Source organism: Copadichromis virginalis, linkage group LG8, assembly GCF_057382275.1.
Source record: "Copadichromis virginalis isolate Kocher_CV1m ecotype Utaka linkage group LG8, C_Virginalis_male_GT1.1, whole genome shotgun sequence".
In the NCBI taxonomy this organism is placed as follows: Eukaryota; Metazoa; Chordata; class Actinopteri; order Cichliformes; family Cichlidae; genus Copadichromis; species Copadichromis virginalis.
Window position 1 is genome coordinate 19,208,006 of NC_140625.1, and position 23,687 is coordinate 19,231,692.

Here is a 23,687-nt window from a genome sequence, read left to right on the forward strand (position 1 = left end):
TACAATAATTCTGAACCCCGTTTTGTATCAATCGACTGTGTTATTTTATGACATGTATCCACTATGAAATTATAAAAAGAAGAAAAAGACACTTGTTTGCCTGTAAAGAAAACACAAGAACAACGGTTTAAAAACCAGGGCTATTTATAAGTTCATATAGAATACAGTATCAACATTTTTTTTTACCACATAATAATTTACATTATTGCAATTGATGCACAGTTACACTAGTCATTAATTGTATTGGGTGACACTTAAAAATACATATTGTTTAGGGTGATTCAGCACAGCCATGTAGGATAGAGATTTCTATAATGAGAGGACACTGTTTTTCTTTTAAATACACTCTATAAATAATAATTATAATATAATGTTAAAGACACTTTAAAAACTTGTGGATAAAGCCTTTTGATATGATGAATAACACACATCCATCCATCTGTTCATATTGCACAAACAGCATCAAGCTGCTACAGTTTGTTAATTCACTGGAAATACTTGAAGTCCCCTTCTTTAGCTTTTCTAAGGCAGCATAAAAAAAACATTAGATAAGTTGCTAGATATAAGGAGTGTGTTGTTCAATGGATTGTATTTATCAAGATTTCTAATTTTGATTTTTGATTATTACAAATACACTGCACTATTGTTAAAACAAAACACTCTTATATCTAAATACAACTACATTATAGTGTGTTTTAAACCATTTATGTTTAAATAGTGCTTATACCCGCTACCGTAATTCTGGGGACTTTAAGTGTTAATGTCTATGAAGCCATCTAAAATTCTCCTAAAAAACATGCATCATAGTGGCTCCTGTCATCAGAGTTTTGGATTACCGAGTTCCAATTTAGGGAGCCAATCTATGATTGAGGGTCGCACAGTAAAGACCGACGTGTCAAACACTTGTAACACTTATGTGTATATTCAAAGGATGGTGGTTAACTGGTTTAGAACTTTTAAACTATTGGTATTTGTCAGTGTTATGAAGATTTATTCTTCTAGTATGGCCAGAACAGAGTTTCAATTAAAGAAACATTCCCTTGATCCTTTGCTCTGATGTATAATGGTAAGACATGGACGGTAGTAGTGCACACTTTCCATGTAAAATGCTTTCAAGCACAGCACTCTTACAACCTTCAGTATCAAATAAATTATAAAAAAAAGGCATTTTGTATTTGTTGATGTAAAATTGTAACATTTGTCAGGGTTCGTTGTCGTCATTGTCGTCGTCTCAGCCTGACAAGTTACAGATCTGCACTTTTTTTGTCATATGTTGGCATATGGAAATCAACAGTTTTCCTGGGAGTTTCAGATTTAGTTATGAAAACTTAAGCAAAGATAAAGTGTTTTTCTTCTTCTCCCAGAGTACAACTTCCCAAAATTAAAGAATTTTTTTGGCAACAAACACTGTGTAACATTTAAACACCCTAGTGTATTAGTTTCTTATCATTTTATAAATAAAACTAGAGGATGCTTATTCTTATGGCTTCCAGAGGGGTCCAGACCCCGGGGAACATGCACTCAACAGTTTGCTGACAGGAGACAGCTGAGCAATGGTCCTTCCATTTTTAAGTATGAGACGCTGGTCAGTCAGCGCCAAAATCTCAATCCACACCAGGGGATTGTGCCTTTTGCTCTTATGACTTGGCAAACTTGACATAATATGTTGTCCCCACTCTCTCTGTGTAGTGTCCTTGTCACTCAGAGGGGGCTGTGATTTGTTCTCAGAAGACCAGTTTAATCTTTTCTCCCAGTTTTGGCTAGGTTAGGTCAGCTCTGCTGTTGGTCCTTCAGCATCATGCTCCCTGCTAGTAAGGAGAGAAGATAATAGGAGCATGTGTGGCCCTCAGCGGTCCTGGGGCAGGCCTGAAGAGCGTGGGGCTGATCAGGGGACCCTGGATTATGGCTGTAGGGCCCGGTGGCAGCCGTAGTGCCAACGGTCCAGACGCCATGGCGCACAGGGCAGCTGGATTAAGGGGGCTGGTCAGGAAGCCCGGTGGCAGGGCCTTGGATAGCTGCTTCTGTAGGGCCAGTTTAGTCTGAAATCAAAGACAAGAAAAAGTGTTCAGCCTGAACAAGCATCTGTAAAGCTGTACTTACACACAGTGATGCTCAGAGTTAAATGCACATGTCAGCATTGTTGCAAAAAATGCTGACAGGTGCAAGAGACAGCACTTAATTTGCATCTGACAAGTTTGTGTATGTTTTGTTTGTGCTGTAAGTGATCTTGGATGGCCATCTGTGATTTAGACAAAAATAAAAGTGGACAAATGTGTGTGTGTGTCTGTATGTGTCTGTGTGAGAGAGAAATTCTCACCGCTAAGACAGCACTGGGCTGTAGTTTATTATAGGGGGTGAACTTCGCCTTGACAGGCTTCCCAGCCAAACGCTCTTTGTGTCTCCTGCTGTTCATGTGCTAAAAAAAGGACAGAAAGGAAGGAATAAAGTCATTTTGTCAAGACAGCTCACACAAACTCCCAAAGAGTTACCTTGTAGAGTATAAAGAGTAGTCATCCTGCATTTTTAGCATTTGGACATTGACAGGTGGTTTATGCAGCAGTAAAATTAGCAAAGTAAAATAGTAGGATAAGCATTCGTACCTGTTTCAGCTGTGACTCTGAGTTGACAGACACTTGGCACAGTTCACAGTGAAAAGGCTGATTGTTTACACCAACTGGTCTTGCTGGTCTGGCTTTGCTGCCCATTCGCTGCTTAATTCGACAGGCGGGTCTGGATGATGATGTCATCTTGACCCTACGTTGTGGCTGGCTGGTATTCTGACCGTCCAGCATCTGCTTGTGCTTAGAGCCTGATTCAATCAGTACCAATCAGACCGGAAGAACAGAATGTTAAATAATATTATTAATAAAGAATAAAAAGATTGAAAGGGCAAAAAACAAAGAGATGAACTACCTACCGCTACAATGAGCCTCCAGCTGGGAGCTAGAATTGACCGTCACTTTGCATGTAGGGCAGTGGAGATGTTTTTTGTTGCTCTTGGACTCTTTAACCTCTTCCACCTTCACTGTTTCCTCCTCGCCTCCTGTGGAGCTTCCCTGAGGCTCAGACTGTGGTGCTGAACTGGTGGCTGAGCTGCACCCTTCCACATGTGGAACGTTTGAGGGAAGGTCAGAAGACTGAGAGCCCGGGGAAACATGGGGGGATAGGTGAGGAGAGGCTAGCAACGAACAGTCCGTGGATGAAGTTTGTGAAGAGGGAGTGGCAGCCAGTGAGCTCCCTTTGCTGATTTCCATTTGCTGCTGTGCAGAAGTGGATGACGTGACTGGGCCTGTTAACACATCAAGTCGTGCCAAGGCTTATTTTTATAGCACATTTTAAACAACTTTAATTCACCTGCTGCACAGGTTATACAAAATGAACATAAACATAAGAAGAAAGCCTTTCATCATGGGTATACTGACCAAACTAGCCTTTTTAAGGAAATACTAGAATCTAATTTGCTTTCCAGTGGAGAGTCATTAATTACGAGGCTACAGCTGCCTAATGTGGCAAAAACAATCCGTTGAGAGCAGTCAAGGTACCACGACAAGGTGACTGAAGGGGAAGTTAAGAACGGCAAAGGGGTGAATATTATTATGTAGATTCACCCCTTCATTATGCATTAATGATACAAATGGAAGTACAGTAGCATTTTGACTAAATACAATTCCCTGACTTATGTCACACTATTTAAATTAATATTTGGGCCAAACTGCCAGGCGACAACTGCTGACCTTGTTATGAGAATACAAATGTGAGTTCTGCAATTATCCAGCAAACTGCTGTAGGACTACAGTGGATTTTGTACACCCCAAAATTCAGAAACATGAAAACCAGAAATACTGGCGCTGATTCTTATATTCAAGTTCCTATCAGTGAAAGCATCACATAATTGTTCCCAAAGGCCTCAAGGTTGCATGCAAATGAAAATAATACTGGTTTAGACCGCAAGCATAATGTATTTTATAGAGGAAAATGTAAGTTCTTCTCTGCAGCACATCTTTTGTTGTTTGGCACTAATACTTTCCTATAGAGTCCATAAAGCTGTAAACTGAGATGCTGAAAGGATAAATGAGGGGTCAATCCCCTTTTTGATGCCAGAAGTCAAAATGTTTCAAAGAGCTGCACTGCTATCACGCAGGGGCAGGTGATTACTCTCTCGTCTCTGTTGGTTTCTCATTATGACCATCAATTTTACATAGAAGTAGCAAAATAATTATAAGATAACACATACTGTAATGTTAAATTAAACTTGATCCAATGTTAATTGAATGTTAATCTGATTTTAAACAGACAGTTAACAGAAAGTCCAGACTTTTTCTGGGGGGTATGAAAAATAGAGTATATTACCACTAATTACAAAGAATGCAAATGCTAAGATATATTTTTATTGTAATATAAGAGACTAAATGCAGCAGATTAAGCTACAGACTGAGACCAGTCTGTAAAGGTATCACTAAAATCCCATTTTCATGAGGGTTTCATGCTTAGACTCACTGTTTTTAAATTTCAAATACATTTTAGATGTTTTTGTAAATTTATTTATGCATTTATGGCCACACCTCGTGTAATTTTTAAACTTACAGAATTATTTGATTTACATGAAACATGATTTCTTCACAGTCAAAGTATGAATAATGCATTTTCTTGACTTAAGTTATTTCTTTAGAAAAGAACCAGGCCCTGACCTCCCTGTGCAACTTTTTCTTTGTTCTCATCCTTTCATATAATCCTGCTATTATACTTATATTACACTCATCTCTCTTTAATTTTCATATCTTTTCTGCTTTTCCCCCCTGCCATCTCAATCATTCTTCCTTTGTCCCTGCGTCTCGCTGTCATTCGTTCGCTCTCTCTGCCAAAGCTCCCTCTGTCACCATCAATCAACAACCATGGCAACCACCGAATGTAACAAGCTTATCATTATGTGGTTAGAGGGAAATTGATAGGCGCTGGAAGAAAATGGAAGAGAGAGGATCAGTAATGAAAAGGAAAACCGACAGAGGAGAGAAAAAAAGATGGTGAGTTTTTAGTCAGGAAGAATGAGAAGTTGAGTGACTAATGACTAGAAAGAAGTAAAAAAGCAAATAGCAAAGTCATTAGTCTTTGCTGTTAATGCAACTATACAGCCAATAGCTATAAAGTTAACAGTATGGAAAGGACATGGGTCAGTAATGGTAAGCACTAATGTCCCCATATTTTTTCTGGGGATTTGTGGTCTGTGGATTTCATTGAAGAAATAAGTGAAAAATTAACAGGGGGAAAAAAAGATCAATTGGTAATGATTTCTGCTGGCCTTCTCATTGAAGAACTCCAAGATCTACTGAAGCACAAATAAGTTAATTAATCAGATCAGAACCCATTTTCAGTGCAAAAATATGAAAAACAAAACAAAACAAAACAAAACAAAAAAAAATATTTTCTGAAAGACACATTTCAATTCTACCATCTATGCAGTAAATCTTAAAAAAAAAAAAAAGCAGCTGGAAAGAAATGAAACCCTGCTATGCTATTCTTTGCTACATCCATTAGCCACCACTGCTGGCTACATCCAGACCATTGTTTGATTTTGAAAAGAATACTCGTGGGCAAATATTACCCGTACTTCTGACCGATTTTCCATAATTTTCTACACTGTTTGACATGTCCAAAGTGACAGCACCTCATTAAATAACAGGAATAAGGAACTTGGATGTGGGACTCGTATCACTGTTGAATAAAAAGCTGACAGTAACACTACCACATCTCTCTGTAGATGGAATCTCTGCTGAGGTGCTTTAAGGCTCCTCATCTTGCCGAATGTCTTAGCTTGATGGGAGTAATTACTTGTCTGACGGATCCAATGATAGTAGGACAGGTAATAGCTGGTAATTAACCAGCTGAGTGGCAGCTACCAAGCCTTAGTGCTTACGTCTCCCCAATTACATCTAATTACTCAGAGCGTGGCAAGAGGACTGGCTTTAGAAAAGAAAAATGTATACCTGTTTTGTCTTTCGATTGCGAGTCTGTTGGCCCAGTTACTCCTCCCATCACACCCTTGTCCCTATCTCTGTCTTTGCTTGATATTGATTGACTCTGTCCGTTCTTCTGCCGATTCCTCTGGGTCTCCAAGGCCTTTAGCTTGCGAGCATGCTTGTGACCTTTGTAGTGGGCCTCTGCCTGGGTCTAGCAATCACACATACACACAGAGGCGCACGCAAACACACACACACACAGAGGAATGTTCACACAAGGGCAAAACAAGCAAAGGGGAAAGTCAGCGTAGAGTATATGCACAGAATGACTGATTAAATTAGTGAAGGACAGCACGAAATCAGTAAACTGTAATAGTTCCATCTGTTCCACTGCTTTGACTTCACATGCTCTTATAAATTTAGGGGAAAAAATATGCGTTTAAGCATTTGACTCTGAGGGAGAATCACATCACCATTTTGATAATCATCATTGTCATGATGATGCACAAATGAGCATCAGTTGGACTAATGGCATCTCATGAGCATCCTCTGAGCTCACTGGCTCATCTTTCCACTGATTCGTTCTGACACAAAATGGCCCGTGTCCGTTACACTGTGACACAAAATGACCTCTGTGCCTCCCTCTGTAAGAGAAAACACATTTGTGGCAACGAGACAGCAGACACATGCAGATATGTGTGATCCCCATATGACTCTGGATATCTGTAGACAAAGCTCTACGGAAGAAGATCTGCTTCCAGCTTCATGTCAGAGTATACCAACAGTGAAAACAGCCGAAGCAGGATAAAAAAACTTGTACGTCCAAACAACATTAAATTTTAGTATTTAATATACAAGAATTATCTTTAGGAAACAAAATAAAGGGAAAAAAAACAATTTTGCTAATTATTTCATTAATAAATACAATAAATCTTATATAGGTGTCCTGCTGAATATTTACATGACATCTTTTATAACCAAGCCATCTCCATGACGACTGATTTGCAAACTTTATTTTTTGAATAGAGACAAAAGAAACTTCGTTCGATTTTATTTATTTATGAATATAACTGTGAGTCATTTACATAGATTGTGAAATATATATATGATGGTAAATTACCAAAGATTAGTTGGCAAAATATTGCTTCAGCAACTTAACCAAACAATCCAAAACATCATGAATACAGAACAAGCAGTACTCAAAGGATAAGTTGGTGACAGCCGATACTTTTCTTGACATGTCAAATTAAAAACGTGTAATTTAATTTAGCCCTTTGATAGACTAGGGACCTGTCCAGGGTGTACCTGCCTTTGGTCACATGACAGGTGGGACAGGCTCACCCCTTCATCCCCTCAGCCAACAACCTTGAATTGAATAAGTGGAAGAAAATGAACGGAATAATTATGTGATTTAATTGTTACCTCTTCCCCTGATAAAGATGACATTTGACGACCTCCCCTTTTCCCATGTGTTGACACTTGAGTATACAGTGGGGCAAAAAAGTATTTAGTCAGCCACCGATTGTGCAAGTTCCCCCACCTAAAATGATGACAGAGGTCATTAATTTGCACCAGAGGTACACTTCAACTGTGAGAGACAGAATGTGAAAAAAAAATCCATGAATTCACATGGTAGGATTTGTAAAGAATTTATTCGTAAATCAGGGTGGAAAATAAGTATTTGGTCAATAACAAAAATACAACTCAATACTTTGTAACATAACCTTTGTTGGCAATAACAGAGGTCAAACGTTTACTATAGGTCTTTACCAGGTTTGCACACACAGTAGCTGGTATTTTGGCCCATTCCTCCATGCAGATCTTCTCGAGAGCAGTGATGTTTTGGGGCTGTCGCCGAGCAACACGGACTTTCAACTCCCGCCACAGATTTTCTATGGGGTTGAGGTCTGGAGACTGGCTAGGCCACTCCAGGACTTTCAAATGCTTCTTACGGAGCCACTCCTTTGTTGCCCGGGCGGTGTGTTTTGGATCATTGCCATGTTGGAAGACCCAGCCTCGTTTCATCTTCAAAGTTCTCACTGATGGAAGGAGGTTTTGGCTCAAAATCTCACGATACATGGCCCCATTCATTCTGTCCTTAACACGGATCAGTCGTCCTGTCCCCTTGGCAGAAAAACAGCCCCATAGCATGATGTTTCCACCCCCATGCTTCACAGTAGGTATGGTGTTCTTGGGATGCAACTCAGTATTCTTCTTCCTCCAAACACGACGAGTTGAGTTTATACCAAAAAGTTCTACTTTGGTTTCATCTGACCACATGACATTCTCCCAATCCTCTGCTGTATCATCCATGTGCGCTCTGGCAAACTTCAGACGGGCCTGGACATGCACTGGCTTCAGCAGCGGAACACGTCTGGCACTGCGGGATTTGATTCCCTGCCGTTGTAGTGTGTTACTGATGGTGACCTTTGTTACTTTGGTCCCAGCTCTCTGCAGGTCATTCACCAGGTCCCCCCGTGTGGTTCTGGGATCTTTGCTCACCGTTCTCATGATCATTTTGACCCCACGGGATGAGATCTTGCGTGGAGCCCCAGATCGAGGGAGATTATCAGTGGTCTTGTATGTCTTCCATTTTCTGATGATTGCTCCCACAGTTGATTTTTTCACACCAAGCTGCTTGCCTATTGTAGATTCACTCTTCCCTGTCTGGTGCAGGTCTACAATACTTTTCCTGGTGTCCTTCGAAAGCTCTTTGGTCTTGGCCATGGCGGAGTTTGGAGTCTGACTGTTTGAGGCTGTGGACAGGTGTCTTTTATACAGATGATGAGTTCAAACAGGTGCCATTCATACAGGTAACGAGTGGGGGACAGAAAAGCTTCTTACAGAAGACGTTACAGGTCTGTGAGAGCCAGAGATTTTCCTTGTTCGAGGTGACCAAATACTTATTTTCCACCCTAATTTACGAATAAATTCTTTACAAATCCTACCATGTGAATTCATGGATTTTTTTTTCACATTCTGTCTCTCACAGTTGAAGTGTACCTCTGGTGCAAATTACTGACCTCTGTCATCATTTTAAGTGGGGGAACTTGCACAATCGGTGGCTGACTAAATACTTTTTTGCCCCACTGTATATCAATAAAGACATGGTTTGACCACAGTTAGAATAGTTTCTTGGGTTTTTCCAAGGGTAGCTGCATAGGCAGGGACCACCCTCACTAACTTCTGATGCAAATGGAGTCATTTTGTTCTTTAAGCAGGCCTGAAATATGACCGAAACCTCTCAGTTCAGAGAAGAGCTTCAAGGGTTACTTCTAGTAGGCTTTCAACAGGTTAAATGTCTGCATTTGCCATTTTCCTCATGCAGCATAATAGTTACATGATTCATACTTAATTCTTATAATTATACTGCATAAGAATATACTAAAAGTTGGCATTTAGATGAGTAAATGATAATATGAGACATAAAATCCTTTTTTCTCTCTTTATGTATGCATACCATGTGTTTTAAATACAATATACCTAATACAACAAATAAAAATAGACTCTATAAAATAAAAGCTGTTTAAGTAACCTTTTCTAAAAAGGACAGAATGAAACTGCATGGGTCAGTGCTGAGATATTGGAGTTAAATAACCTTTAATGGTTTTGTTCTTTTCATGGCATTGACTTATATAACAATAAGAAAAATATGATGACATAACCACACTTATCCTTTAAGAGCACATATTTTTTTGCAACCCCAGTGCCTTTCTGTATAAGAAAGACACGAGTGCACTTCCTAAAGAACGGAGAATCAGTGAGACAAGACTTCAAGTATCTGGCTTCACACAAGGCTGTTAGATAATTTGTAATTGCTCAAATTATCCATACCAGTTTCAAGGCACACACTGTACATCCCTTGCTAATGCACATTCAAATTCATAGTGCGCAGACATGATCTTTAGGTGAGCACAGATTGTGCATAGAGTGGTGGGGTAGAGGTCTCCCTGTCAACACTTTGCATAAAGCTTGGACTCCTACACAAACAGAAAGGGTGGCACCATGGGTCAAAGTGTGTGGTTGGGAATGGAGGGCTGAGCAAAGGGTATACAAGCCCTTTGGCTACGTTGAATGTCAGTGCACACCAACCATTCAGCGTGATTTTCCACTGAGTCAGGCGGACGACTCTGCTGTCATCTGCATACTGCCATACTATCTGGCATGCCAGTGTAGTATGAGTTCACCATGTTCCACCATAGCATCGTTGAAAGAAAAACGCATGGAATAAGAATCCCAGGACTGCAAGACCAAGATCTTCAGTTAGAGACACCTGAAGGAGACCGATGACCTTCATTCAAGCTGCTTTATGCATTTGTCACATCAGTGATGCTCTTCACACACAACAAGCAACTGTCTACGGAGCAGAAAAATTAGGTCATATCATATATGATCTGCTGATCTGTCAGACCTTCATGCTTTTTAGTGAGTTCAGCAGCTTTAAAGGAATAATCTGGAATTTTTACACCAATCCCACAAAGGTTTTACTTTCACAGTCATCCTTATTTGACTTCATACTGGACAAACTGCTTGAGCTTCCCATTAGGGATACATTCACATCCTCATTAGTGCTAAAAAGCCGCTCTACTAGCAAGACCTTACCATGAAATGTGTGCAAAAGAAGGACATAGGAACCATAAGACACTGAATTCTCTCCACCAACTCCTGAGAAAGCTCTCTAGCATTTGAATACACCGCCATGTCCACAAGCTAGTTGCAGATCTTGACCTTTAAGCCTCTTTGTTAACTAAAAAAGGTTATTGTATGAAAAAAACAATATGAAACTGTTAAGAGCAATCCAAAATGCTAGAAAACCAAAACAATGGGCTAAAAGATGCTAAGACGTGCACAGGTAATGAAAAGCTACAAAGCTTAGCAGATGTTATCAATTTACTGCAACATCTAATCAGTAAAACAATAGAAATTCAACTGCAAGTAAAAATAACAGTTTAACCAGCATAACTGGGTGTGGCTAAATCCCATTTTCCGATGGCAAGTTGAAGCTGTGTGTCCAGCATGAAAAGTAGGATGTAAAACTGCAAAAAATTATTCAGCTGTAACTTTTTTAAGCACTACACAAACAATGAGCATAAAAAGTGCTACACAGCTATTCTGGACTTTCTCTTTAATTGTGAAGTGCAAATTCCTGCTGGACTGTTCTGCCCCCTGTTGGGATCCGGTACCTGCCTGCAACCTGGCATCCAACTCCTGGGTCAACCAGCACTCTCAGCACAGCTGCAGGTACCACAAAGGGAGGAGAGAGCCTGTTAGCTAGAAAACAGACTCCATCACTGTGCACCCAAAAGTAAAGAGCAGAGACAGAAAAAGGAGATTAGGAAGCAAGAGTAGTAGGATAATCAGCCTGGACCAGTGTCCTGCTTCTTTAAAGTTTCACAAAAAAGCAGAGTCATTGTCATTCTCCCTGTTACCGCTTAACAATATAAATGCAAATATGTATAAATGAACTCCATAGGCATTGGAGTCAAATGAATATGAATAAAATGTGATAAGGAATAAAAGGCAATAGAACTAGCAGACTGGTTTCCTTTAAAGTGGCCTGTGATTTGAAAATAGAGAGGATAGAAATGTAACAAGCAGAGTGATAAGACAGATAGGCAGGAATAAGATCATTTTTGGGATGCAAAAAATATTACATTATTTGAAAATATGTAGATGTTGTGTTGACTGCAAAAAATGGTAAAAAGAAGAACTTCAGAGGAGTGTTTGGAAAAGCTATGGGCATAAATGTATTTTCGTGCTGCAAAAAATTATATGATTTACTATCTTTAATGGCTAAAAAAACCTCCAGCTATGTGGTCAGAGGAGATTTTCTATCTTCTTGTGGTGCACGAGAGATGATTTCAGGTTATTTTAAGGTTGCATTCTAGATGCTAACAAACTTTCCTTTGTGACATCGAGGAAAAGTAGAGTTACAGCACTTACAGTAGAGTTGAAGCGCAGGTGGCAGATGTTACAGGAGATAATGGGTTTTTTCTTGGGTGGAGTCATGCCAAAAGTGTGGTTGATCACTGCCTTCTGCACTGGGTCCATCTATAAGGTGAAACATACACATATACACCAAATTATTGAATTTTATAATCCAGGACCTGAGATTTTGTTTTGTATGTGCAATAATTAAATATAAATAAATATGTTTTTGCATATTTCCTTTAAAAGGTGGCATTCCTAATGATCTTATTTGCAAAATGGAGCATATTTATTTGTTGTTAAAATGTGTTCCTTTAACAAGGATTTAAATCTGCACAGATGTACAAAATAACTACCCACATTTCTACCTCCGTATTTCAGATTAACTATGAATCAGTGCTGATTTTGCTGATTACTTTGATTAAATAAGGTTGTAGATTTTTGCTTAGCGTCCTCCTGTGATTGAAAAAAATACTGTGCCGCGTGTGATAAACGTAGATTTCTGATAGAAAGAGCTGTAAGTCTGTTTTTAACATTCTGTGTAAATTATGTAAAGGCAGCAAACTGTGTATATTTTTCTAAATACGAGCTGAATATAAGCATGTTTTTAATCCCCACAGTAAAGCTGTGATATTTCAGCCATATTTTTAGCTTTAGTTGTCAGAGATGAATATTTATCCAGCCTCCCACCTGCCTGATACATTTAGCACTTTCCTCAGACTTTACTCATTACAGGTTTAAGCTGTGACTATAAAAGCCGCCCCCAAAAAACACGTGTTTTATGTGCCAGACAGAGGTTTTATATTTGGAATTTCTCATGTATGTTTATGATTGCAAGTTAAAAATAAAGTATAACGTGGCTGTGAAGCTCAAGCAAAATTCAGTTAGAATTCTGAGTTATGTTTGATGATTTGACCTGATGATGACATGAGCTTTCACATAACTGTTTAAACTGTTAAAAAATGTTAAGTATTTCACATAGAAAATGATAACATGGTAAATAAAAAATCATCCGAATGTATTTGTTCATCTTAATTTTGGTGCTTTTTTCCTGTATGCTGACATCACAAGTGGCTGTCCTGAGTTTCTAAATTTTTGCAGACTTTTACTTAAAGTATAAAAGTTATATTCAGACCTTGTAGAAAAAATACACTTTTTCACTTTCTTGTGAATAATTACATAAAAGTTCATCCCTTTTATTTGTCTGCAGCAAAGATATTAAATCCACCTAAAGTTAGATCCAAAAAAGAAAAAACATTTTCTGTAGTGCTTCTGTACACATGATTTCAGTGTGGCTGAAGTGCAGACTCTCACCGTTATTTCAAAGGGTTTTTACAAAAATTTAGCATTAACTTTTTATAAATAGTCCAACATTTTCAGAACCTTAAAAATAATCTTACAATTGCCCAGCAAGCAGCTTCATACTCATGTGAGGCCTGTCCCGTTGTTATTTAGTAACAAATAAAACAAACACAATATCTGAAGTTGATTCAAAGTACTGAATTTGTATTTTATAGCTTTAAATAGTCATTTTTAATATAAGGCTCAAATTGATATCAGTGTAAATAAGGGCGGCCATCATCATCATTAGGCTGAAGAACCAAAATCAGAAAGACCACAGAAGACAGCAAAAATGCAAGAATGGACATACAGAGGGTTTACAGCAAGGTGCAGAGCACTGGTCGGATTAGACTTATTCCAAAATTCTCTAAAAGAGCCCGCACAGTTGTAAAAATGATTATTTCGGTTATATAAAATCAAAATTAACTTGCACCTTGTAGAAACTTGCAGTGATGAGAAGAGAAAAGCCTTTGATGATGTCCAGGGGTTCTAGACTTCATGCAGTCATTAACTGCGGGGATTATCATTTAAATATTCAAAATAATCTTTATATTTAAATATTCGTTTGAGTCGATTCCTGAAAACGATTTCAGTTTTTTTTTGTTAACCTCGTTGAGCTAAAGCTTAAAGCTTGCACTTCAATCACATAGTGATTTCAAATCCACTGTGGTGGTGTACAGGCAACTTTTGGCAAGAAGGCAAATAAGCATATGTCCAGCACTGTCTACAACATCATAAAATATAATGTGCAAACTGTGACTAATGACTGTTTCTATAACAAATGCATGGTAAATGATAAACCTAAAGATGTAAATGGTCAAGGAGCCAAAGTTGCAGTATGTGATACATGTAAGAGAGAAAAGCAGAATGGGTTCTTACCGTGTTAAAATTGGGGAAGAGGCTAAGCGGCGAGGAGCCGTTGACCCTGAGCGGCAAGAAGTGCTCCAGCTGGGCATGAGTGTGCTGCTGAAGGGATCGACCTGGCATGGGCAGGGAGCCCAAGAGAGGGTGGACTTGGTTCTGGGATAGTGCTCCTAAAGCAGGGATGATTAAATCAGAATAAATTCTGAAAAGACACAAATTTCTATTTCAGCCTTTTTCATTTTAGGCCCCCAAAGCTGCACATCGTTCTACACAAACTAGGATAAAGAGTGATTTTAGCACATATCTGAGACTGAGACGCTTATCCACAGTGAATGATTCACTCGGTAAAGCTTTAATGACTTTAGTAATAGTGAGGGACAAATGATGAAATGCTTTGTGTGGCCTTTTCCTGCTTTACAAGTCTATAGTTTATCCTGACAAATGTCTTTGCCCTTTAGTATCTGTGATTGTCTCGGTTCTTTGTCTGAACAAGCAAACAGCTCAGTCAACATACAGAGAAAAAGAATCGTAATGAGGTTTGATGTACATGTTCACCATCTTATGCATACATTACTTTACATCTCACTGGAATTTCACCAGCACTTTCTGCTTTAAAATCTCCTTCCACGTGACCTCTTGTCTCAACACACTTAACTGTAGTTGGCCTAAATGCTTTAAGACTGCACATTCTTTAAAGAGCAACATGGCAGTGACCTTTGTCTAGCCCCAGAGTAACATTAGTGTGTTCGCATTAAAAGCCACAGTTTCTTACATAAGCATGGTGATTACAGATCGTTTGTCGTGGCTGTGTATGGAAAGTCCGGAGGTTGTTCGGCTAAAAAGGTTGTGTGTAAAATATTAGAATGTAATATAAAACTGGCTTCAGAACTTTGTTACAGAAACTTTACCCTGTGATGAAAATAAACCATGTTATTGACAAAGAGGTTTAAAAAAGGCTAAATTAAAAACACAATATTTTTATATATAGCGTAAGAAAAAAGGAGAGCTTTGCCTGTGTAGGACTGAAAATGATCAACCTGCACGACTGAGGATGGAGGATTAAGAGAAATGACTAATTATGGATTTAGAGAAGATAAAGTAAAATATAATGTACATTAGGCTTATCTCCAGCACATGATGATAACACATATTAAGCATAACTTTTTGAATGACAGAGAATCTGAAGAAAGGAATTAAATAAATGGCAATTATATAAAATGTAATGTGAGTGACTGTTGTGACATAACGCCAAAAGAAACTTCCTTAAAATTTCTTATTCATAAACACCTAAACATTTTCTCTAAATAGATGCAATCATAATGTTGGAGTTTAATGATGTTATATTTCAGTAAAAGCTTAGCAACCAGAAGGCAATTTTCCTCAATTTTCTGCTTCTTTTAAGTCTAAATTTCAGGATTTATCTCTGGGGATGAGGCGGTTTGAGAGTCCTTGAGCATTAGCATGCTTTTACTAATCTGGTCCTATTTTCTAAAGTATTTGAGAAGAGCAGAGGAAACCAAAGGGGAGACTGGAAAGAGAAACAAACTGGAGAATGATATGTGAAAAGAAATGATATGACTAATACTGCAGAAGGAAAGCTTTTAGTAGGCATGTAAAGAGAGTTTAGGGAGTGATTTATTGTCCTGCACAGGTGCCCAAGTGTTTAATGAAGACGGCAGAAAATAAAGAAGCAGTGGACACCACAGCCTGTCTTATTTTATCATTGCCTGCCACTGCAAAAGCCTCGGGGCACCTTCTTCTTACTGTGAAAATGTTAAAGTAAAGAAACCTGCCAGAATTTGTTTGGATATAATTAGATACTTTATAGGAAAGTAATGAAGGCTATAAACACGTGAAAGAGTAAAGTTCATGCTTGCACATACACTGCATGCTGCAGGGAGGTCTCATGAAGAAATCCTTGAGGCCCAAGATGATACTATAATTCTAATAATGCACTGTACTTGTTCTGTGGTACTGTGGAAGCAGTAGTTTCTATGAAGACTGGACAGTAACAGAAGCATGATAAAATGGGCCAGCTAGTGCTGCACACAACAGGATCTGCAAATGTAAAAACATATTAAGACTTCATGGAAATCTTTTGTGCGCTGGATAATCGGTGCCTAGTTAGAGACCGCGCAATCTCAACTAAATCGTTCTCAGATCATATCAATTTGGCAATCTCTGTTTCGCTCACCATACAGACTTTTTACCCTTTTCAGCCAAAGCCAGCTCAAACATGACTGTTCACTCAAACTCAGACTTCAAACAGATCACAGAAACCACAAAGTTTCCAGTCCCCAAAACAAACCAAACAAAACTATCAGAACATTTATTTGCAAATTTCGATGGCTGGCGGGTGTTGCAACAATGCAACAATACTCCAATAATGACAATAATTCTTGCTTATGTTGGTGTGTCATGTAGTGCAGGTACCACCTATCAAATTAAAAAGTCAGCTGCTCACAGTGACAATGTAAACACTGTCTTTGTTCATGATCTTAGCAGAGCATGAAATGATGTGCATATTTGTACCCATTTGATAAACTGCGTTCACACAGAAGGCAATCCAGTCATCACATGCTGCTTGGCTGCTAGTGAAGAGTTGTATGGCTCATTAAATAACACTAATGTATTTACTGCCCCATCACATGTCAATCAGTATTGTCCTTCATTCTCATTGGTAGTTGCTTCAATTGTTTGCCTTAAAGTTGAGAAAATCTCAACTTTTTTCCCCTCTTGAAGCATCAAACTGAAATTATTATCATAATAACAAATAAAATTAAAAATGGGGCAGCACTGTCGCCTTACAGCATAAATATCCTGAGTTTGAATCCACCATCTGGCCAGTTACTCTAACTTCCACCGTCCAAAGACACACAGTTAGATTAATTGATGATTAATCTGAAAATTGCCCACAGGTGTGAATGTGAATGGTTTCTCTGTGTTAGCCCTGTAACACAATGGCGACCTGTCAAGGTGGACCCCGCCTGGATGAAGTTGAAATGAAAATGATAACCATATTGCTTAAAGATTAAATTCCCACATCTTATCAGCAGCACAAATTAGCACTGAATTAGCAATAAAAAATAAAAAATAAAAAATCAACAATAAGCCAACAAACGAACATACAATTTGACAACGACCACCAACCACACCCTCTGTTTATTTGATGCTTTGCAGCCACTCCACTGCGCCAGGTATTTGTTGGAATTAGAATTTGAAATAAGGAGTGATTAGAGCTGATTGTCACTATTTACTTGATCCTGCGATTTTAATGTGCTAATCTCCCTGAATATCATGCATGCATAAAACACACACTTTTGTTTTCTAATTCCAAATTCATTTACATGCTCCACCAGGACTGTTTGTGTCACTGGTGTCAATAAAGTGATTTGAACTGAATTAACACCGTATTGAGAGTGAATGACAAAGTAGCAACAAATGAGAGAGCGAAAGAAGAACAGTAACAGGCAATCACAGGCAGAGGACAGACCCTTTCCCCCCCTCCAGTAGACTGATGTGCTTAATCTCCCTGTCAGTATGACTTTTGGGGACAACGATTCCCTCTCCTACACAAATCTGTAATTGATCTTATTAATCTCCTATGCATATATTCACAAAACACATCAGGGCGAGACGTTTAATTAACTGCGTTTGGTGCTGAACAAGCTAGAAACTGCCATCAGCTGTGAGAATCTGTACAACATCTGCCGACAAGAAGAACGTGCTTTTGACGGGACCTGTCTGTTTCAAAATTACCCATCTCATTTACGTCCAGAGAGCATCTCAAAAGATTCACTCTGGCAGACTGGACAAAACAAACGAATGCCATGTTCACATTGTTTCATCCGGTCATAATGGGAATGTGTTAAACAGTATGGCTCTGTAAGCGTTAAGAAATAAAACACCGTAACTTTAAAATTACAACCCTAAACTCGTGAACTCAATTACTGTGTAATTAGGTTGGGCAGAGAAGAATTTAGTTTATGAAACACTTCTAATAAACACAGTTAAAGCATCATTACCAGTGACTATGTTTACATTGGCACTAATATGCTATTAATATTCATATATCCCTTACATGATACAAAATAAGTCTTTTGATATCTAAACAGCATTTTTTTTAAAACCCTATCAGCTCTGTGTTTTACAAACCAGGTAGCCAGACTCGAGATCGACCCCAAAGCCTGCATTTCTGGTCTGAAGAACATACAACTTATTAGCAGATTTTAAGATGTGCAGTTATTGCACTGATGACCTTGTTGTTAACTGGTTGTGAGGATGAGGTGGACCAGAACACCAGTGACACCTATTTCCATTCATGGGGTCTGTGTGGAGACAGTAGAGGATTACAAATACCTCAGTGTTCACATGGGCAATAAACTGGCCTTCATAAAAAGCACAGAAGCCCTGTACAAGCAGGGGCATAGGGGTCTCTTTCTGAGGCTGCCAAGATACTTAATAATCTGCCAGCTCCTGAGGATCCGCAGGAGTCTCTGGTGGCCAGTATTTCTATGCTGTGGTGTGCTGGGGCAGCAGACACCAACAGACTTGACAAACTCAACAAAAGGCCAGTGACATACTGGGGGTGGAGCTTGCAGACAATATTGGAAAACCCTTCACAACATCTCCATGCTGTGCTGTGAGCACATTAAGCAGAAGACTCATGCCACCACGAAGCCACAGGATACCGTGTAGCTGTCAAACTCTAAAAGTCCTCCAGTCATGATTACAGACTGACACCTGAATTATTTTCATTTACATTATCTTGTATGTTTTGCATATAAAATTGCTTAACTTTATACAGTTTTGCAGTTTTTATTTCAAAATATTACAGTTGATATTTTTCTGGGTTTCATATTTATACTACCGTTTTCTAACATATTTTTTTCTATCGGTCATACTTAAATTTGGAGGCTATTATGTAGCAATTTCCCCTTGGGATTAACAAAATATTCAGATTCTGATTTTCAGGAATCTTTCTTTTCACCGTTTCTGTGTTCATACACCACTTTGCTTTAAATCATTTGTTATTATTAAATTCTGGCACCCCCTCTTCACTTTCAACGGGTCATAGCAGATAGCCGCCCCCTCCCTGCACCTGTTTCTGCTGGAGGTCTCTTCCTGTTAAAAGGGAGTTTTTCCTTCTCACCTAGTGGTTGCTCACTGGGGGTCGTCTGATTGTTGAGGTTTTCTCTCTATTACTGTTACAATATACTGTTACTGTTACAATATAAATCTTGAGATGACTGATTTGGTCCTATATAAATAAAACTAAATTAAATTGAATTGTTTGACAGAATGGAAGAGGGTGGTACTGTCTGCCTGGACAAACACCACAGGAAAGCTTTCAAAAGATTTTACATAAACCAAAAAACATGATTAAATTATTTTATCACACCTATGAGTAAGGGGAATATACCCTTAAACTTGATCATGGATATACTGAGTAAAAATTGAATTCATTCAAATGAAAGCTGATCAGCAGCATGTATGCAGACAAGCTTTATGAGCTTCCCCTGTGTATTTTCCTCATGCTTTCACAATTCTAGGCATAAAGAGGACCATAGAGGATTGGCATCTTATTGACCAAGAGCATCGGGAACATGCAAGGCAGAAAACAAATGAGCCATCTTTGTGTTTACACATGAATGGAGTGAAATAAAGTGACGATATTGCTCTTCACAGCTTTTCGAGTGTTACTAGAACATTTTGGTCAAATTTGATAACTAACTTGCTTCATTTGCAACACTCAAAAGAACATTTTCCCTCATTTAAACCCTTTTCCTATCATTGTGGTTAGTTAAAATGCTTCTTGGGTGAGTGCATATCATCTAATGACAGCAGCAGTTGTTGCATCAAACAGCCCAGCATTGTTCTTGGGAGTCGGGCAGCATCTTGGTATGCATTTCTCCTTTCCCCAAATTAAATCCTTAAATGAAGGGCCTCACTCCTATAGCCTTGTGCACACATACACTGCAGCATGTGGAGAAATTCAAAGCTCAACACTGACACAAGTATTGTTCACTCCTTTCTTGATACTATAAATGTAAATCCACCTTTCGAAATGAACCAATCCCTGCTCGCTAATCAGCATTCACATTCTTTTTCTATGCAGGAAAGCTAAAAGTGTAGGTCACAGCAGCCAACCAACCCATACTGAGACAGGATAAAAGATTATGAGCTGAAGAAATTACAGCACGGTAAGAAAAAAAAACGAGGAAAAGCTTAATCTCTATTATTTCCAAGATTAGTCTCTGGGTGACTCAATATCACAGCAATCACAGAGGGGGGGGAATGGCATCTTTTCATGAAGAGTGGAGGAAAAGGGGGGAAGGGGTGAGAGACTTCCATAGAGGCAAATCACAGTAAAAGCATCAGAGGAAAGGCTTCTTTGCTCTTTTCATGGCAAACGCATTTCCTGGGATTATCTGTCTGAGCCAGACTCTCTGTGTTCACTCTGAACCAACATGGTGGAGTGCAGGCACGCTCTCATTCCTGACACCAAAAAAAAAAAAAACATCCCTTCTCTGCGTGCCATTAATGGTTTGTGACATTAACGGCTGAATTAGGGCTGTTTCCTAATTTAGCAACATTTAATTCAAAAAGCACAGATTTCTTTGTTTTACCACTCTCAAACTACATTTAATGGATTATGGAGGCTTTTAGACTGTTTTCATCTGATTTGGTTAGGGAGACCAGAGTCATTGTTGTGAGCTGAATCTAAAGAGGTATGAAAACTGGAATAAACTGCTGAAAATTTAAACTTGAACTGTCCTGACGTCAGCTTGCAGGTATGAGCTTAAAGTCATCTTCACCCCTTAAATTAATGGGGTCATGATGAATCAGATTGGCTTTCTTGGTGATCTTTATTATTTCTAAGTTGGATAAATGTAGTTTACAGTATGCAGCTGTGGTGTTTAAACAATTATCAAGTACTATGCATCTCAAAATGTAAACATTTTAAAAGCTAAACAGAATAGTCATTTGTCTTAGCTCTGAAAATCTCACTCAATCCCTTCATTTATCTGAAAATTCAATTGGAGATATTTTTGAACTGAGCATTGCCGTGGTTTTCAGGAATTTGTTGTTGTTCTCATTCTTATTCTTATTATTGTAAGATCTCCTCGCTCCTATTTTCTTTGTGTTTCCTTTGTCCATTTTCCCCTCGGTGTTTGTGTCTGCTGGATCATTTTGTGTCTTCTTGTGGTAAACACTTTCTTTGTGTAGCTTTATTCTTTGTATGTCCTATCCTAGTAGTGGAATAGTCTTTTTTGTTTGAAGAGTAGGGCCAACTACCTAAGTCTATAGGAAAATTAACCCACTGTTCTTTTAATCTACGTTTGAATTTAAGATCTCAGTTGCTAGATTATACAAATTATAGAGTTATAGATTATTGAATGAAACAATGTTGTTTTTGTTAATTATGACCCCAATTAGAGCCAAAATGGAGGAAAACTGAGATTTAGATTGGGGCTTCCTAGAATTCACTACCATATGAGAGTGCACTCTCACTTAGTTTCTCAGATAGATCCATCTTTTGCTTTGCACTTCCAGTTTCCAAAACACCTACATTTTTGAAAAGAAATTGTTGTTTTTTCACTAGTTATGCATTTAGCTAGGGTCAGTGTCACTACAGGTAGCATGGACTGACCTCTACAGGCTAAACAACAGCACCCTGGCTGCCATTAGGAATTGGTATGAAATTCTTGGGCCCATTGTCAAACCTTTCCCTGGTGCAGTGTGTCCCACGCTCGCCTGACCTAAATCCACCTAAATCCACCTCTGGGACTTTATGTTTCGCTTTGTCCAACACCATCAGGTTGCATCTCAGACTTTTCAGGCATACATACAAACACGTGGGGGCCATACAAACTATTAAGTACCATTGTGAGTAGCCTTGCACATCATTTTTTCACTATGGTTTTTGGGGTGTCTTTGAATTCAGCCCGCTGTGGGATGATAATTTTTATTTCTGTTATCTTTTTGTTCCTAACACATCATCCATATTAACATAGTTGTGTCTGTAAACAGAAAAAAAAAACACAGAGAATTTTTTTTTTTTTTAAAGGTGAGCTTGAAATTTTATCTCATCTTTATTCTCTTAAAAAAAAAAAATAAACAAGAAAAAAATGGCTACACATTTCTGACTCATATTCTGCGTTCAGGTCCACTTTCTGAACTGGTACAAGGAGTGAGTTTCTGCTGCACATCTGTTATTTGTCTGTTTTAAATTGATACATCTGTGTCTTTTGGCCTGATCTCTCCTGCAATTTACACGTTTCCTCATTTTTTTCCAAATACCTGTTCCAGACATCGGTACCTCGCCACATCATAAATCTGAATTACCCGAGTTAAATTTTAACACACTGTTGAGCAGGATGACAGGCGCACTACTTAATGTGCTTCAGTTAATAATTTAAAATAATATAACATTTTATTATTTAGGACATTAAGCATTTTAAAACACTTTGTACGTTGTTATGCAGAGTGTTTGACACCATAACATGAGCATTTGCAAACATATTAAATTTAAATGAATGTACTTAAAACACTTTTATGGTGACCACCATCTCCTGTGTAACACAAAATCTTTGAGCATAATTAACTATGTCACTATGGCCCCTTTTATACATATAATCAAACATTACAGTCACAGCTGTGCTTCATATTCTATATGGTGGGATCTTAAAATCACAGACATTTCCCATACTTAACATTAATCTTTGAGTTAACTCTGTCATTACATTAGTTTAATCAAAAAGGCAGGATTAGGAATGTGTAGCTAAAAAGGCAAAAAAAAAAAAAAGTATCCTCTGTTGATAGGTTTGCTGCAAGCCTGCAAAACATATTGTCAAATAATGAAAATTGAATGGTATGTTTTCCAGTCCATAATGGCACGAAGCACACAGCTTTTCTGAGTCATAAAACAGAAGTGGTTAGTGCACTGCGCTTTTGCAGTAATGATGATGCCATTCGTTGCTTACACAACGGGCAGAGAGCTCGGTATTTATGATGAGCTCTGGAGGATGAATTAGCATCCATTAGGACTGCCATTGACAGCTCCGTTAAGCTCTCGCCGCTGGAAACAAAAAGTGGAAAGTGAAGGCCTAATTTCCATGATGGCTTGAAATACTGCCCACGCCATGCTCTGTGTGGTTTTTAAATAAATCATCTTTATTGTGACAAAGTACATTTAGGCCACAACTGGCAGCCAACAGGCAAGTTCTCCTGCTGGCTGTCAACGTCTATTTAAAGTCATACAGACGCAGCTGGCAGAGCCAGCGGCTTCATGTGAGTTTCTACCTGCAGGGCACCATCCAACCCAGATCAGGCTCCCCGTGGTAATCTGTCCTACTTTCAGCTAAACCACTGTGGGCCCATTTTCACCCCAGGGTCCGTAAACTCTTATTGAATTTGTTCAAGGTGAAATTCGGGACTAGTGTCCTCTGGTCAAAGGAAAATCACAGAAGCTTCAACAGCATGTAAAATCCGCATGTGGAAAAGAAAAAAGAAAAAGAATGTCTCCATAACCTTTTTAACCTTTTAATCCACAAAGCAGCAAACCAGCAAGCAAATTTCATCAGACAACTTAACTGA

The 23,687-nt window shown here is 38.6% G+C and overlaps 1 protein-coding gene across 2 annotated transcripts in view; it reads right to left on the reverse strand.

The window, feature by feature from the left end:
• Positions 1–1,228: 1,228 nt before the first annotated feature.
• The window catches only part of LOC146703204 (zinc finger protein 385B-like), an 81,703-nt gene continuing 59,244 nt past the window's right edge, over positions 1,229–23,687 (reverse strand). For both annotated transcript variants that reach the window (XM_085466349.1, XM_085466350.1), the window contains 7 exons: positions 14,103–14,257; positions 11,898–12,005; positions 5,982–6,165; positions 2,918–3,289; positions 2,601–2,809; positions 2,318–2,416; positions 1,229–2,039 (listed from right to left, as the gene is read on the reverse strand). In XM_085466349.1, coding sequence (XP_085322475.1) covers positions 1,809–2,039; positions 2,318–2,416; positions 2,601–2,809; positions 2,918–3,289; positions 5,982–6,165; positions 11,898–12,005; positions 14,103–14,257 — 1,358 coding nt within the window. In that variant the 3' untranslated portion in view covers positions 1,229–1,808. The remainder of the gene's footprint in view (positions 2,040–2,317; positions 2,417–2,600; positions 2,810–2,917; positions 3,290–5,981; positions 6,166–11,897; positions 12,006–14,102; positions 14,258–23,687) is intronic.